General features: G+C 39.5%; 1 protein-coding gene across 8 annotated transcripts in view; it reads right to left on the minus strand.

Annotated features, from left to right (window-relative positions):
- EHMT1 (euchromatic histone lysine methyltransferase 1) overlaps window positions 1-18,216 on the minus strand; it is a 342,941-nt gene that overhangs the window by 141,702 nt on the left and 183,023 nt on the right. For 6 of the 8 annotated variants that reach the window (XM_077148874.1, XM_077148878.1, XM_077148873.1 and 3 more), the window contains 3 exons: window positions 9,821-9,898; window positions 7,631-7,751; window positions 3,987-4,115 (listed from right to left, as the gene is read on the minus strand). In XM_077148874.1, the coding sequence (XP_077004989.1) occupies window positions 3,987-4,115; window positions 7,631-7,751; window positions 9,821-9,898 (328 nt within the window). The remainder of the gene's footprint in view (window positions 1-3,986; window positions 4,116-7,630; window positions 7,752-9,820; window positions 9,899-18,216) is intronic. The other 2 variants (XM_077148872.1, XM_077148876.1) reach the window with 2 other exon arrangements.

Below are 18,216 nucleotides of genomic sequence, written 5' to 3' on the forward strand. Positions count from 1 at the left end.
AACTAAAAGAATGAAATACCTAGGAATAAATTTAACTAAAGAGACAAAAAACATATATAAAGAAAACTACAAAAAACTGTTAAAAGAAATCACAGAAGACCTAAATAGATGGAAGGGCATACCGTGTTCATGGATTGGAAGACTAAATATAGTTAAGATGTCAATCCTACCTAAATTGATTTGCAGATTCAATGCAATACCAATCAAAATCCCAACAACTTATTTTTCAGAAATAGAAAAACCAATAAGCAAATTTATCTGGAAGGGCAGGGTGCCCCGAATTGCTAAAAACATCTTGAGGAAAAAAAACGAAGCTGGAGGTCTTGCACTGCCTGACTTTAAGGCATATTATGAAGCCACAGTGGTCAAAACAGCATGGTATTGGCATAAAGATAGATATATCGACCAATGGAATCGAATAGAGTGCTCAGATATAGACCCTCTCATCTATGGACATTTGATCTTTGATAAGGCAGTCAAGCCAACTCACCTGGGACAGAACAGTCTCTTCAATAAATGGTGCCTAGAGAACTGGATATCCATATGCAAAAGAATGAAAGAAGACCCATATCTCACACCCTATACAAAAGTTAACTCAAAATGGATCAAAGATCTAAACATTAGGTCTAAGACCATAAAACAGTTAGAGGAAAATGTTGGGAGATATCTTATGAATCTTACAATTGGAGGCGGTTTTATGGACCTTAAACCTAAAGCAAGAGCACTGAAGAAGGAAATAAATAAATGGGAGCTCCTCAAAATTAAACACTTTTGTGCATCAAAGAGCTTCATCAAGAAAGTAGAAAGACAGCCTACACAACGGGAGACAATATTTGGAAATGACATATCAGATAAAGGTCTAGTATCCAGAATTTATAAAGAGATTGTCCAACTCAACAACAAAAAGACAGCCAACCCAATTACAAAATGGGAAAAAGACTTGAACAGACACCTACCAGAAGAGGAAATACAAATGGCCAAAAGGCACATGAAGAGATGCTCAATGTCCCTGGACATTAGAGAAATGCAAATCAAAACCACAATGAGATATCATCTCACACCCACCAGAATGGCCATTATCAACAAAACAGAAAATGACAAGTGCTGGAGAGGATGCGGAAAAAGAGGCACACTTATCCACTGTTGGTGGGAATATGAAATGGTGCAACCACTGTGGAAGGCAGTTTGCCAGCTCCTCAAAAAGCTGAATATAGAATTACCATACGACCCAGCAATACCATTGCTGGGAATATACTCAAAGGAATTAAGGGCAAAAACTCAAACGGATATTTGCACACCAATGTTTATAGCAGCGTTATTTACAATTGCAAAGAGATGGAAACAGCCAAAATGTCCATCAACAGACGAGTGGCTAAACAAACTGTGGTACATACATACGATGGAATATTATGCAGCTTTAAGACAGGATAAACTTATGAAGCATGTAATAACATGGATGGACCTAGAGAACATTATGCTGAGTGAGTCTAGCCAAAAACTAAAGGACAAATACTGTATGGCCCCAATGATGTGAATCGACATTGGAGAATAAACTTGGAATATGTTATTGGTAACAGAGTCCAGCAGGAGTTAGAAACAGGGTAAGATAATGGGTAATTGGAGCTGAAGGGATACAGACTGTGCAACAGGACTAGATACAAAAACTCAAAAATGGACAGCACAATAATACCTAATTGTAAAGTAATCATGTTAAAACACTGAATGAAGCTGCATCCGAGCTATAGGTTTTTGTTTTGTTTTGTTTTTACTATTATTACTTTTATTTTTTCTCTATATTAACATTCTATACCTTCTTCGGTTGTGTCGCTAGTTCTTCTAAACCGATGCAAATGTACTAAGAAATGATGATCATGCATCTATGTGATGATGTTAAGAATTACTGATTGCATATGTAGAATGGTATGATTTCTAAATGTTGGGTTAATTTCTTTTGTTCCATTAATTAATTAAAAAAAAAAAAAAGTATCCTCTACTACTTGGTTCTGCATCCTGGAACCCTAACTACTCCCTATGTCCTGCCATCTGTGGGGATTACCAAATCACCTCCAATCAACCCAAAAGATGTAAGACCAAAAACAATGAGGAATATGACAAAAATGCAAGTGGGATGGATTTCTGATCTCATTACTCATATCCTTTGAGGTGCCAAGGTGGGCCTGGGGCCCCCCTGTCCTACTGCCCAGAACTCATCTCCTGTGTCTGGTACTTCCTCACCTGACACTTCTCTGTCCCACTGGCCCCTCACACCTGTCAGAGGAGCACACCATCAGCTCTCCTACAGCTCAAGTCCCTCCTTCCCTTCCTGCCCAGTTCTGGGCTCTATAGTGAACACTCCAGAGATCTCATGCAGTGAAGAGCATGGACACAGCTGACCGTACCACTCATTTCCTCCTATGTTTTGATTCTCTAAATCAAAAGCTTTGGATGAACAAGTGAATAGTCAGTCGCTACCAAATACATCTGGGGAAGTAGGTATCCAAACTTATCAATGAATAAACATGTTCAGATGCCTCTGCCAATCAGCCTTTTCTTCCCCTCAGCTCTCATGGCTTCAGCCTATACTTCCATCATTTTTAAAGAGGCAGGATATAAAAATGTAAAGGTGGAAGGGCCCTTATATGCCACCTAAATTACTACCCCATTGTTCAGCTACACAGACAAACAAAGCCACGCCCAAGGCCACCCAAGCTCAAAAGGGCCAAGGGGAGGCTGCACCCTCCACTGCCTCTGACCTCAAGCCACTGCCTGGCAGAGCTCAGGAGTAAATCTGACAAAATGAATTATTTTGAGCTTACATCCAAATTTGTAATTTCCTGAGACCTACAATTTTAAGAAAGCAAGTTCAGAAAAATTAGACATGCAGAGGTGTATGTAATCTAGAATAAAAGCATGGGGTAATCACATTAAGAACTTTATGAAACTAGGAACAAATACAGTTGTTCCTCTAATGGACAAGCCTAAAATTTAGGCCTCTTTAAAGATGTGATTTCCTAAATTAAACTGTGAATCAAAATCTCTCTAAGTTCTCTGCTTGGTGCATGTAGTGTTTATAGATGGAAGTTAAACAAAACAAAAGTCTCTAATGTTCAAAACCCTAAAAAGCTAGTTAACTGTCCTTTAGTAATGATTCACTAAACGCCTACCATAGTTCACAACTCCACGTTGCAAAATCAATGTGGAAGGTAAATAACTATTGGATTTTACATTTTTCCCACATTATATTTCAAGAAGATTTTCCAAAATAATCAAAGTTATTAGTTACTTTACATTGATATAAGATAGTTAATTGGCTTAATAAAGAGGAAAACTCAGTAAGCGCACTTGCACTTTTTCTGTAATAAGCTCCAGCACCATGAAAACACGATGCCTGTCAGTTCATTGACACACATGCAGTACTCCAGGCTGAGGAGTTTCCAACATGGGCCAATGATGGTCCAGGGATTTGAAGGTCCAAAAATAGTATTAAATATATATTTTCTTCAATAACAGAATATATCTGAGAACAGTTAGTTCAATACTATCTAACAACCAATTGGAATTAAAATCACTGATAATAACACAACCACATTATTCAAAATTATGTTACATATACACACACATATATATATCCCAAAACACAGTCAAGATAGAGGGGTGCCCTTTCATAAAAATGCACATAACATACAGTGGAGAAAATATCATTATACTCACAAGCTGATCTTACATGAGATGTTGGCTACTCTGATCTTCACCAACATCTTTTCAAGTTATATGAGGAGTTTCCATAATTTCCATTTCTCCACTAGAATGTTGTGGGTGACAGAGCAACTGTGTTCTGTACCACGACACTCATCCACCTTCAAGGGATGCATTCATCAAACTTCCTACCAGCATCCACCAGGGGGCGCCCTCCTAACATGGAGGAGGAGGCCGCGCAAACAAAGACCCAAGATGGCACGCAGCCACACCGGGGGCACCAGCATCACCTTCTGCTTGTGAGGAGAGGATCCCTTTGACACGGAGATCCAGAGAATCCAGAGAGACTTCCATATATCCCATGCTGTCTCCAGGGGCAGTCTGCTCTGTGCTTCCTGAAGACTTATATGCTTCGGAACCTACATTCAAAACGCACACACACGGTCAGACACTGGGCACCCACAGAGCCACACCCACCAAGAAGAAGCTGCACACAGGATGAGTGCACAAGGAGCTCAAATCAGTTCAAAAAAACAAGCTGAAAAACCATTATTGTCTGGGCCATTAATTTCAGTACCATTATCTTTCTTGTACAACATTTTGCTAATTCTCCATTTCCATATACTATTCACCGAAGAGGGCGGCTGTATCAAGAAAAACAAAGGCACTGGCAAGTAGAAATATCTTTCTTTGTAGCTGTGTCAGCTAAATATGCTGATCAATGACTGAGGAAATAGATAAAAACAAGTACACGTTCTGTGCATATTATTTTTAAAATAAGACAAATATCTGAATTGCAGATTTGAAAGGTCAACTGAAGAGAAAACCACAAGGTGTAGTGTGGCTGGGAAGTCGCGACGGCTGGATTCCCAGGAAACAGACTGAAGGAGCGCATCACCATAGGGCAACAAACAAAGAGCGTGCCCAGGAGAAGGGATGTGCGCTTGCAGGACCAGGTTTACTGTTTCAGAGGCTGGTAAAGTGGATGCTACAAAGACTTCAGTGACCTCCTCTAGCCAATAATGACAAAGATGAAATCTCTAACTCAAAAACAACTTTTAGTCCTGGATCTACAAACTTCTGTCAGCCAACAGTAAAAACTACATCGGGCATGAAGCTATCCACTGGCACTCCCTGGTACAGAGAAAAGGAAACTTCACAAAGGAGCAAGCAAGTGTTAGAACAAATTGGGGTGGTTCGGTCCAACACTCAGAACCGTGCAGCGGGCTGAGGCTGAAAGGGATTTATTGTAAAGGAGAGAGGGGGAGAGGCGGGGAAAGAGGGAAGAGGAAGTGGGGGGGAGGGTAAAGGTACACCTTCTTCAAGAGCCTGAAGAAAAGGTCCACCTGCCTGGTGATGTGTTTCTCCTTTTACACTCTGAAGGTCACTGTCCCTTATTGGTCCTGAATTCTGCATTTGGGGACTCATCTGGTTGCCTTTGACTAGTATTTTTGCTTCCTTCTTTTTGTGCCTGTCCTGACCTGTTTGCTCCTTACTGATGGAGTCATACCATTCTTTGATGTGGTTTCTTGCCCCGGGCATTGCCCCAGGCAGCATTTGGCAAGAGGTATTATGCGTTGTGGCAAGGAGGAGGGGTAAGGAAAAGGGTCACGAGTCAGTGGACCACAAGTTTCGGCCACTGTTGAAGGGGAAGAAGGGGTTGGGTCCTGAGCTCCCCCCGCGACCTGTCAGTATGGTTTTCACACAGGCACACTCACACCTGGGCCACCCAGTCCTACTACAACCTGGATTCCAGGAGACCAGGGTCAGGGCTGTCTGTGGCCTCCTGGACCCCTCTGGAGTATTTCAGAGAGCACATTCCTCCCCCCCCCACCATTTTAACAAAGTTACTTCTAAACCAAAGCACCTAACAAAAAAGCTAAACTGATTCTGAAAAAGAGAAGTCCTGCAACTTTTGGTGCTGATGCAGAGCTAAACAAATAAATAACAGAACAAAACAGAAGGCCCCAAAATAGCCCCGAACATATTGATCAATTGAGTATCAACAAAGGGTTCAAAGTAATGAAATGGGGGGTGAGGAAAGTCTTTCCAATAAAATGGGGTTGGGACACTGGATCCCCCACATGAAAAAAGATAAATTTAGCATTACCTTATAGTATACACAAAAATGAACTCAGAAAGGATCAGAGACCTACATGTAAGGGCTAAAACTGCAAACTTAGAAAACATGGGAGAAAATGTTTGTGAATTAGGTCATTCTAAGATTTCTTAGATGGGACACAAAAAGTGTGAACCATAAAAGAAAAAAAAACCTGATAAACTGGACTTCAGCAAAACTATAAAAATGTTTGCGCTGCTAAAAACATTATTAGGAAATGAAAAGGCAAGCCACAGACTAGCACAAACATCTGCAAAACATGTATCTAATAAAAGAGATGTATCCAGAACATAGAGAAAACTCTTCAACTCAGTGAGAAGATAGTAATCTAATTAAAAATGAGCAAAAACTATGAAGACACACTTCACACACAAAAAAGGATATATGAAAGGCCAAGATGCATACCCTCATTATTCACTATTTAAAAGCATATTAAAACCACAGAAAGGTACCACTGCACAACTACCAGAAGAGCTAAAATTAGACAGGTTGACCATACCAAGTGTTGGGGGAGAGTGTAACAGAACTGAAACGTTCTTGCATTGTTGTGGGAATGTAAACATAGTATAACTACTTTGGAAAACAGTTTGGCTGTATCCTAAAGAGTTAAACATGTATCATATAACACAGCCATTTCACTCCTAAATATTAACTCAAGATAAATGAAAACATCTGTTCAATAAAAACTTATATGTAAATGTTCATAGCTTTATTTATAATAGCCAAAAACTGGAAGGAGCCTAAACGTCCACCAACAGCTGAAAGGACAAACTGTGGTACATCCATATAATGGAATACTTCTCCGCAATAAATAGGAGCCAACTATTGATGCATCCAATAAAGTGAATGACTCTCAAAATAGTTATGCTTCAATAAAGAAGCCAGGGAATACTGTATAATGCCATTTATATAAAATTCAGAAAGTGCTAACAAATCTATAAAGGCAGAAAGCAAATCAGTGTGAATTGGGGAGGGTAGCTGGGGAAAGGGAAAGATTTCAAAAGGATAGCAAAGGCACAAGAAAACTTGGGAGTAACAGACAAGTTCATTACATTCATTGTGATGATGGTTTCACAGTTTTATCTATATCTTCAAACTCATCTAATTCTACATTTCATGTACATTTCTGTGTAAATCAATTATACTTCAAAAAAGCTGTAAAAAAAAAAAATATATATATATATATATACATAAAACCTTTGGGACACTAAACCAGCTGCATTCCTTTCACATTTAAGGGATACTTTTCTTCCCTGAATTCATTTTAACAAAGTTATTGAAGATGAGGGACTCTAAAAGAGGCACCAGGTGTCCAAGGTCCAGAATGCTGCTGTGGGCCTGCGAGGACATGAGAGCATCTGATGTGACATGAAAACAATCAATGTTACACACAACCTAGAAAAGCCCCAGGCAGGTCCATGGAGTCCTACTCACACACAAATGGAGGTAAATGATTTATTATTTTAATGTTCAACAGTGAAGCCAACATCGAAATAGGTTTGCCTGAAGAAACTATTTTAGGATCACTATAGTTTCTTAAAGTAATTACAAATTTTTAATTGTGTAACATCAGAACCCCCTTTTCAAGTGAAGTCCTGTACAGAACTCCAAGAGATAAAAGTGGGAGACCCTCAGTTCAGTTTCCCCCTGCCCCATTCCCTAACCCTGAGGCCCCACAATTGCCAAGTGTGGAAGTCACTGCTCTAGTATGAATGAATGATGGAATCCTACAAACACTTACCCTGCGCTACTTGATTTCCCCAGACCCTGTGTTTCCCCAGTGCACAACCTGGTTTCCCCAGACCCTGTGCTTACTCAGTGCGCTACCTGGTTTCTTTTTGTTTCTCCGCCTTCTTTTCCTGGTTGGTTTGATCCATGGGCTATCAGTCTTCCCCTTCCTCTTGAGAAACTTCTTCTTAATGCTGGATTCAGAACTCTGGAGAACCAAATGGTAAGTACATAACAGCAAAGCATGGAGAGTTCTTAAAGGCAAAAATGTAGAAGTTTTTCCACAAAATAAAATACTTGCTATCTCTCAATTCTTCAACTAAAAAGCTCATTTCACTTTTAGACCTTATTATGGGTCATATTTTTAAAGACACCCACATTTTTCCCTACTAAGAAACTTCATTGCAAATTCAGTACTTTTAGAGGCAAAAAAAGTCAAGAAAATTAAACTGTAATTTATAAATCTTATCTGAATTTGCACAAAAGAAAAATTAGAAAGTTCTACTCCGGAACCTAAAGGGATAAGCTCAATAAGACAACCCATTTTTAATCATATACACCCAATCATCTTGCTCACTAGAAAACAAATCATCAAGTGTTTGATTTTGCTTCAGAATCTATGTTCAAATGAATTGTCTATATGGGGAATATGGAAAGAAGTTGTACTTAATTTATAATAGTTCAAGATATTTTCTGAGTATTTGGCACCTAAAATCCAGATGTAGGAAGGACATTTAATTGCTATGAATTGCAATGTGAAATCCTAGCCCCTTTCTAACACTTGCAAGGGAAACTTCTTACAATTCCTGCATATAATGGACATGGAAAAATTAAAGAAAATCTGTTCAATACACAAAAAATAAGCACAGTCGCAGAATACTAACTATTGACAGAACAATTCTACAGCTTACTGGAACTGATAACTGCCAGAGTTCAGAGCAGGACACCCATCACCAGGCCTGCTGTGACTGGACAGAAGTATATTAGTATGCTCTGTCCAGTGTCTCTTATTCAAAGATGCCCTTGCACCATCCTGTCTTTCACTCTCAGTACTGCCTTACTCCTCTGCTCTCCTTTAGGGCAAAAGGTCTGCAAACACTACCTCCAGAGCATCAACCTTGCCCTACCTCCAACACCCACTGAAATGACACTTTGCTAACAAGCTCAGTGGCCTTTCTGCTGCATTTTATTCACCCACACAGTAAGCTGATACCAGTGGACACTGTCCCCTCTTAAGTGCTTCTATGTCTATATCACAACACTGAACTCTCTCACAGGATGGAGGCCTGCTTCTGAGTCTTCTTAGCCGACTTGCCCTTTTTTGCTTAAGCTTCCAATGGAAGCTTCACAAGGCCAGCCCTCAATGTTTTTTCTATTTCCAAGCTTGCTGGGACTGTGTCCACTCCTGCAGATGTGGACATATCTGCCCCTGCTTAGAGCCTCCACTGCCTGTCCACCAATTAAACAGCTACCTTCAATGCAGATAATGCAGAAGCTTGGTCCCTGCCTGCTCCTTCTGCATTGTCACCACAGGTGCTCAATTCAAAAACTCAGAAGTCATCCTCATATTTCACTTCTTACCTCCAATATGAAATACAATCCATCAAAAAGTCCTGTCAGTTCTATCTCAAAGCACCTCAAGTCCAGTCCCTGTCTTCTCCTTCCATGGGCCACCCTTTCCCTCTCATGCCCCATCCACCGCATCCTCAGCAGTGCCCTCCTAGGTGCAGGTCTGACATACTCCTTCATCCTACAGCCTCCAACCATGTCCCTCCCAAGTCAGCCTTGTTTGTGAGCCCAGCCTCCCCTCCAGGCTCTTTCTCAACTGACCTGGCACCCCATCCTCTAGACTGCAGCCACACGGCCTGGTGCCAGCCCAGAGCACTCTGATTGCTCCCCATTTTGCCCAGCATTTGCTGTCCCATGCCTGAGATCATCTTTCCTCTGTTCTGTGCAGTGTCTGCCTTAATCTTCCATTCTCAGGGGCAACATGATCTGATAGCTCAGCAACAACCTCCCTGATCACCCTACTGAAACTGCCTCCCTCCACGGACCAATGGATCACTGTCAGCCCTCACATCAACTGCAACCAGTTAAAGGCATGACCGGCCACTAGGTCTTTCACCATATTTATACGACTAACTTCTAAACACAGGACATGGAGTGCCAGATACTGAGTGAATGAATGAATGAATGAACTAAGGTGTCTTTCATATTTACGTTAAATACTGTTAGATACAAACAGTAGTATCTTTTACAAGAAAGACTGCGGATTACCAAATCGGATTCATCTCCATCTTCCTCTTCCTCCCCAGTGTCTGCCGACTCTTGTTCCTCTTCCGACTCACCATCCATCTGAATAACCATTGCAATCAAGAGATGATACATCAAATAGAAAACAAAATCAAATTAGACCTTTGAGTGGCAGGTGATTTGATGAAAAACAACTTAGAAAAACAAAACACTGGCTATAAATGCTGAAGATGTGGAGTGGTGGATAGTGTCTGTCCACTCCTCTGGGCTGGCCATGGGAATGCACTGACCACTGCAGGAGGGTGGGCACAGCTGGGCTGGCACCAGCAGAGGCTGGACACATAGCCCATGTCCTGCTCCCGCTCTCCACTGTGAGCAACCTCACAACCTAATATCCCACTCAGGAGCTGCTGCTTTATCACAGTGTATGTGAGCAGTCTAGGCTGTGACCTAGAAGATGATCCGGCCATACTTAAGTAAAAGTTCGTCAATTATACACTCAAGACTAGCACTGTATGTGTGGTATAACACAACAAAAAAGGAAAAGGACAAAAAAACAAAACATACACAGTAAAAGACCTTCAGAGTAGGAGAACATTTTTAATTTTTATTCAGATGGTAGGACAATAAACACACTCACGAATATCACTTTTTTCTAATTAACAATATATTTTGTTACATTTATTATATTTTGTTATATTTGTTAATACAGCATTATAATTGATATGATTTAATTATTATATTTAATATATTTGTTATAATGAAATATAACAAAATATGTTATATTTTATTATATCATTTGTTATATCTGATGTAGAGTTCTTTCCACATCAGAACAACAGAGATCTTCTTTCTCCTGTTGTATTCAACTTTGTAACCATACAGCAACACATGAATATATTAAGACAAAAGACACCAATAAGTACATGTGCCCCTTACCCACCTACTCTCCACAAGCCTGCATGTGTGAACAACACGCACTTGTTGCACGTGCTACTCCACAGAAATGCCCGCCCAGGACCCAGACTTGCATCATCACCTTGCATCATCACCTACCCGGTGAGAACCATGCAGCTCACACCAAAGTTATGCCTAGAAAAGATCCTGATGAAGCCGTGTCCCAGGCAAGGTCTAGAGGAGGACATGTCCTAGAAGAATCTAGACAAGACTGTGTCCTAGATGAAATCCAGATAAGGCCATGTCCCAGACAAGCTCTAGAGGGGGAAAACTAAATGAAGTCGTGTTCTAGACCAAGTCTAGACGAGGTTGTGTCCCAGACAAGACTGAGACGAGGCTGTGTCCTATACTAGAGCAAAAGCTCCTCCAAGACACTGAGATGACTATGCTATTATTTCTACAGGATAGACCCTTAGACCTGAAATCTCTGGGTCCAAGTGTACATATCTTTAAGAGCATGAAGAATGCTGCCACCCACCAACAATGTCCACAAAGATTTCTTGCATCTCGTAATGAAATCTCACAGCCAAGCTGATCTTCATGCCCCAGCTACAGAAGTTAACTAATTTGCTATAACTTCACTGTACTTTTCTATATCTTCCACTATCTTTTCTTATTCACATCCTCAGTTCATCTTCCTACTGGATTCTTGCTTTTTCACTACGTGTACAAGCTATACAGCACACATCCATATACCCAAACAGGATAATACTACTCTATTAAATATGTTATAAATATTTTCCCTATCAATTTTTCAAACTTTGTTTCTAGTATTTCTTTTGTTTTTTATTCTTCTGGTATTTCTTTTTTTTTTTTTTTTTAAAGGAAAGACAGAGAGAAGGAAGGAAGGATAGAAGGAAGGAAGGGAGGAAGAAAGGGAAACATCTTTTAAACATTTTCTTGTTTTATTGTATTTTGTTTCTCCGTTTTTGTTACATGGGCTGGGGCCGGGAATCGAACCGAGGTCCTCCGGCATAGCAGGCAAGCACTTTGCCCGCTGAGCCACCGCGGCCCGCCCCTTCTGGTATTTCTTATATAAAATTTCTGAAATTTTATGAATCAAATCTGTCAATCTTTTCCTCCACGGCTTCTGGGTTTGTGTTCTGCACCAAAGGTCTTCCTCATCCAAGATTACAAAAAACAGTTTCCTATAGTTTTTTCCCCAGTTCAATAATTTGTGAAGATACTTTAAATCACCTGGTACTTATTTTTATAACAGCTTTATTGAGATATAATTCACATACCACAAAATTTCCAAATCCCAAGTAGATTTTAGTATATTCAAACCTGTGCAGCCATCAGCACTAATTCCAGAACGGTGCTTACCTTTGTTATAGTCATGAGACAAGAGTCTACCTTATTTATTCCAAAAGATTATTCAACAGTCCCAATACCCCTTACTCAAAAGTTTATAATCCCCTGACCACTAATTTAAAACCCTACTCCTCCAATAAGCTACTGGAACCTAATAGAGTTCCGGAGAGAAATGTTTTGAATTTGTGGATAAACTGAGAATAAAACAATCAATCTTCTGATTCAGACAAATAATAAACAAACATGTATTTTTTGCTAAACTTTTTTAGTTAAGCTTTACAGTTTCCCTCTTACAGGTAAGGGACGTTTTCAGTTAAAGGTATTCCTAGGCATGCTGGTAATATTAAGGAATTAAAGAGACAGTTTTGGGGGGTGTGATATTGTGGTCTTGTATTCAAAGAGCCCTCATCTTTTTTTTTTTTTTTCACATGGGCAGGCACTGAAAATCGAAGCCGGGTCTCCAGCACAGCAGGCGAGAAGTCTGCCTGCTGAGCCACCGTGGCCCACCCAAGGAGCCCTCATCTTTTAAAGAGATAAAGTGAAACATCTGCTTCAAGACAACACGGGTAAGGGCAAAGATTTGCCAAGGGTCAGCAGTGGCATGAGACAGCTCTTATATGTTTTTATTAGAAAATAAGGTAAGAATATCTCTGGGCATTGTTTGATTTTATTGGTATTTCAGTCATTACATCTTTCAGCTGGTTAATGCAGCTATACAGTAACACAACTGAATTTTGTATCTAGACAGCCTAATGTTCAGATCGTCATATCTACAATAACGTTAGCTGACGTTCCTAGTTTATTTAAATAGATGATGACATTTTTAGAAACCACTTCACTGTTGCCCTTTCACATACAAAGGCTTACTTCTTAATCTTATCTTACAGCTTTAGCAAGAACAATAGACATTATAGCATTGACATCAGGGATTAACAATATCCCTGTGACCCTTCAATAATTTGTGAAGATACTTTAAATCACCTGGTACTTATTTTTATAACAGCTTTATTGAGATATAATTCACATACCACAAAATTTCCAAATCCCAAGTAGATTTTAGTATATTCAAACCTGGACACCCTTTTTGCCATTGATTCAATTTCCCCTTAGCTTGACCAAGCTTGACTGTAGACCCCTGACCCTCACCTTGGCCCTTAAGAGAATCCAGAGGGTATATCTCACCTGGCCAGTACAATTAACTCAGAAGAAACTCATGTCATCCATACACCCTGTTGTTTGGCATCCCCCTTCGCCTCAAGTACGTTCCAACTACTTTCCCCCAGTCCTTAAACATTCTCCTGCCCTCTGCTTCAGGAGAGCTAAGCTGCTCTCTATACTCTATTGCAACAGCCTTCTGGTATCTGTTTCTCTCTCTACACACATGCTAAACCTTCAGGTGTCTCTTCTTTACTGTATATAGCTTTGAATAAAGCCATCCTTAATTGCTTAATTGTGGCCAGTTCCATTTTTTCTTTGACAGGGTGAACGAGGCAACCCTTGTTACTCATATTATAAATGCTTTGGATTTTTCAACGTTAAAAACTAATTTTTCTGTAGGATTCTGATATCTTATTCAACTCTTATGAGCTTTACTTTCATTGGGCACCTTTTAATTTTAAACAAGACCAAACAACAAAACTCCAATTAAACATAACAGAGATTAACTCCATACCTACTTCCAAAACTCTCATAAAGTAACAGTGAAAGAGGGAGGAAAAGGGTTACTTTATACCTGCACATAAGACAGTAATAAGGAATAAGGCATAAATTGAAAAGCTCAAAGAAATTTAAACAAGAGCAGGGCTAACAGCAGACATTAAAAAAAAAAACTGGAAAACAGAAATTCAAGTATGACGCCATTGAACTGAGAGAGCAGAAACTTAAGTGAGCTAGAAAGAAATCATCAAGAAGTAAGTAAATGCTTTCTTCCTGGAGATCCTCAGGAGGTTAGAGGACAACATAAGAAGTAGCCCTTGCCCAGAAGCCACAGCTGGGCACCTTCCAGCCCTCACCCAGCCGGGGCTCTGGTCTCCAGGTGGAACTAAGGGTTCCAGGCTAAGATGAGCTGGAACTAAGGCCCAGGCTCAAGACCTCCCCAAACCAGCTCCCAGAATGACCGGCCTGTCCAAATTGCCACTCCATAAGTCCTTGCAATTGGCTTCGAATTCAAATGGATAAATGAGGACTACCATTTATTCAAATGATTTTGAATAAAAGGCAAGCCTATGAGTGTAAGAAGAGATAATGTTAGCTGTATATTTAACAGGGGCTCATTTCCATACTAAAGAATTCTAAAAGATGATTTTTTAAAAAGACATACAACCCAGTAAACAACTGGTCTAGGTTTGAACAGGCACTTTGCAAAAGAAGGCATCCAAGTGACAAATAAGCAAATGAAACGGTACTGAACCTTCTTGATAATGAGGGAAATACAAATTAAAACTATAATGTAGTCAGTATACCACCCTACAGGCACTAGAATGGCCAAATTTAAAATGACAAAACCAGTGTTAAGGAGGCAGAGCCACTAGAACACTCACAGACAGATAGCAAGAGACTAACTCTGAACAGCCTTCTTGGAAGACTGGCAGCGTCTTCTGATAGTGAGCGCAGGCATGAGCCATAAAAACCTACACATGCACTTGTGTGTCAAAAAATATGCACACGGGGGTGTGAGGGTAGTTCAGTGGTAGAATTCTCGCCTGCTATGTGGGAAACCTGGGTTCAATTCCCGGCCTATGCACTTCCCAAAACAAACAAAGAAACCAACAAAACAAACAAACAAACAAACAAACAAATTCAATAAATGGTGCTGCAATAATGGGATACTCACATGGGAAAACAATGAAATGTGACTCTGCCATACAGCACACTAAAAAAAAAAAAAAAAAAGACATGCACACAGATGCACCCAATATCACAATCTGTAATGGTTCCAAACTGGAGACAACCCAATGTTCCTCAACAGTGGGACAAATACATAAACTCTAATAGATTCATACAAAGGAATTCAACATACTGGAGGTTCTCAAACATTCTGGTGTTAGCACCCCTTTACTCTCTTCAAATTTACTGAGAACCAGCAAGAGTTCTTGTCTGTGTGGGTTCTATTTGCCAACAGTCAGGTAGTGGAAATGCAAACTGAAAGAGGTCTGAGCCACTACAGCATGCACCACCAGTCTCCAGCAAGTCCCATGCAACTCCACTGTAGGAGCACGAGAAGGCAAAGGACATCTTGGCATTACGGCAGTTTTGACATTGCAGACTGTCTTGAAAGAGTCCAGGGGAGCCCCAGACTACACTCTGAAGACTGCTCTTCTATAACAATGAAAAGAACTAAACACTGCCAAATGTGAAATATACGGAAACCCAAACAAAACATTGAGTAAAATAAACCACACTCAGAATGTATAAGGTATGATGATTCCATTTATGTAAAAAAAAAAAACAAAAAAAAACCAGACAAAGCTATTCTATAGTGTTAACATTCAGGGAGTAGTTGTGTTTGGGGAGGAGAATGCAGGTAGTAATTGGGAGCGTGCTATACTGATAAAATTCAGAACTTAGACCAGGGTGGTAGTTCCACAGATATGTTCATTCTTTGATCATTACTGAACTGTACCTTACTGTACAGGCAATTATAAAGTTATCCAATGAATGAATGAAGCTGAACTTCATAAAATGCTTTAAAGCTCACAGATAGTCTGCAGTTTTTCAAACTTAATTTGTTGATCTAGTATATCTTAATAGATCTACTTATAATAAATCAATTTCTTCCTGGGCTAAGTCCTACTTCTTCATGACATATTATTTTAATTCACACTTGTATTGATTTTAAAATATTTGATTAAGGTTTTTACTATTTAGGATTTTTTATGAGCTTAGCTTCACAGAAGTATCTAGTGTACTTTATCTTCTTGGACAGTTTGCTTTATAATAAATCCATTAACATTTATGGTTATTACTAATCTGTTTATAGATTCGCTCCTGCCACCTTATTTTGCTCCCATTGCCACATTTTCTTGATTCTGCTTCAATTTGTTTCTTAATTCTTTTGTGGGCTTGATACTCAGTTTCTTTTACTTCATATGATACCTAGAGTTATTTGGTGGTATCCAGTCTCTAGATTCTCTCTAGAGGATGAGCGCCTGCAGAATCCAAAAACAGACTCCAGCTCACATGCGTCTGAACCAGCCAGCAGAGCCCAGAGCATCTCTGATACCAGACAAAGTTGGGGGGGGGGGGGTGTTCTCTGAGGTTGATGTGCTCAATGACCAACTCCTTAGACACCGGAGTTTCAAAGAGAAACAGTTCACTGCTAGAAGCAAAGCAGGAGATTGAATGTCCTATCGGTCCAAAAATCTATCTCCCCAAACTGCAGTAATTCTAAGTTTTAACATATCAAAAGATGGAAAGGGTTTAGGGTAACAGGCACAGATAATGTAATTTAATTATTAGGTGATTTAATTATTGAACATGCACAAACTGATTACATGCTTAGTCACAGAACATATGTAACAAAATGGTGTCCTTCATATGATTAAGAACATGATTTTTAGTGTTAGAATGAGGTCTAGGTGTCTTATAAGTTAAAGTCTAAGCTACAGTGCATGTTGAGCAGGCCCATTTTGGTTAGATTCAATCTCGGTTATCAAGCTAACTTTGGACCTGTGGGTTATTTCTGGGCTAACTCAAGGCCCTTCATTAATAAACATTAGGGGCTGTCTTTAATGATCGTTAAGTCTCCAAAGTCAAAAAACAGACAAAATGGGTCCAAATGAGGGTCAGTTACAAGGTTTTTATAATCACAAGTGCACAAAACAAGGCTGTAACAGTCATTATAAGAGATTAAGGCAGCTGGATTACAGTTCAGAGATTTCAGGCATTTCCCTCGTCTACTCCAATATACCAGAAAGTGAAAAGGAATATCTATATAATGATTCAGTAATCATAATCATTCCTTGGCTCTTCTCCCGAGACTTCATTTTCCATCAGACCCTGCTGGCCCTTACCTCCTTGCCTGACTGCCCCTTCAAAATTTCTCCACTCTTCCCAAGCTATGAAAGAAAAGCCTTTTCTATATGACTTTAAGGTGCCTGAACTTCATGAGCTTGATGCATTTTCTCTATTGTAACAGACTTTTTTCTGAATAATGTCTCTCCTTGTCTGTGTCTGGATTTACTTTCACTTGCTACCAGGGAGCCTTATTTCACATTTAAAGAGTTTACTGAGATATAATTTACATAACACTCACCAATTTTGAGTGAATTTAACTCACGTTTTATCACAAAATAAATTCTACTGAATCAAATATTTACACATGAAAAATGAAACTAAAGTATTAGAAGATAGCTAACAGTTTATTCATAAACACCAGTGAAAAAGGTCTGAGTAACCTAAGTAGAATCCAGAATCCAGAAATCAGAAATGAATAGACTAGCATCCATGGTTTTTGTTTAGATTCTGGTAATTTTTTTTTAAATAAAGACATATATAACGGTGAAAAGACAACAATCTAAGAACAATATTTGCAACACAGAGTCTACAGATTCATTTCTAAGTTTACAGAAAGCTCATAAAACCAACATTGAAGAGATGTAAAACCCAAAAGTAAATGAGCAAAGGATATTTAGAAGGTGGTTTATAGAACGAGAAATATAGATAACAATAAGCATGTGAGAAGATGTTCAGCCCCACTCAGAATTCAACAGTGAAACATTAAAATTCCCACACTGCATAGTGTTATCATGATAAAATGAAACAAAGCAAATTAAAATTCCAACAATGCAGACTGCTATGCAAGGTGAGAAAAATAGCCTTCTCAAATTACTGCACGTAGGAGCACAGAATTATGGGTAATTTGGCAATATCTCCTAAAATTTAAAGTGCAGAGAACACTTACTACCCTATGAACATATGCAACAAAATGTAATCCTGAATGTCCCATGAACTACTACTCGTAACAACACAAGAAAAACGCTTAACTTGATACACTGGAGCACAAAGATGTTGCTAAAAACAGTGAGTTAGAGAATCGGAATGTCTGTGTAGATGGAGGTTAGTCCTGGCTACAGGATTCCCTTTGTGTAAAGTGAGGGAAGCCGCATGCAAAAGGTCCTGGATGTCATGAGGTCATCTTTGCAGAGAGG

This window comes from Tamandua tetradactyla, chromosome 2 (genome assembly GCF_023851605.1).
Source record: "Tamandua tetradactyla isolate mTamTet1 chromosome 2, mTamTet1.pri, whole genome shotgun sequence".
NCBI lineage: Eukaryota > Metazoa > Chordata > Mammalia > Pilosa > Myrmecophagidae > Tamandua > Tamandua tetradactyla.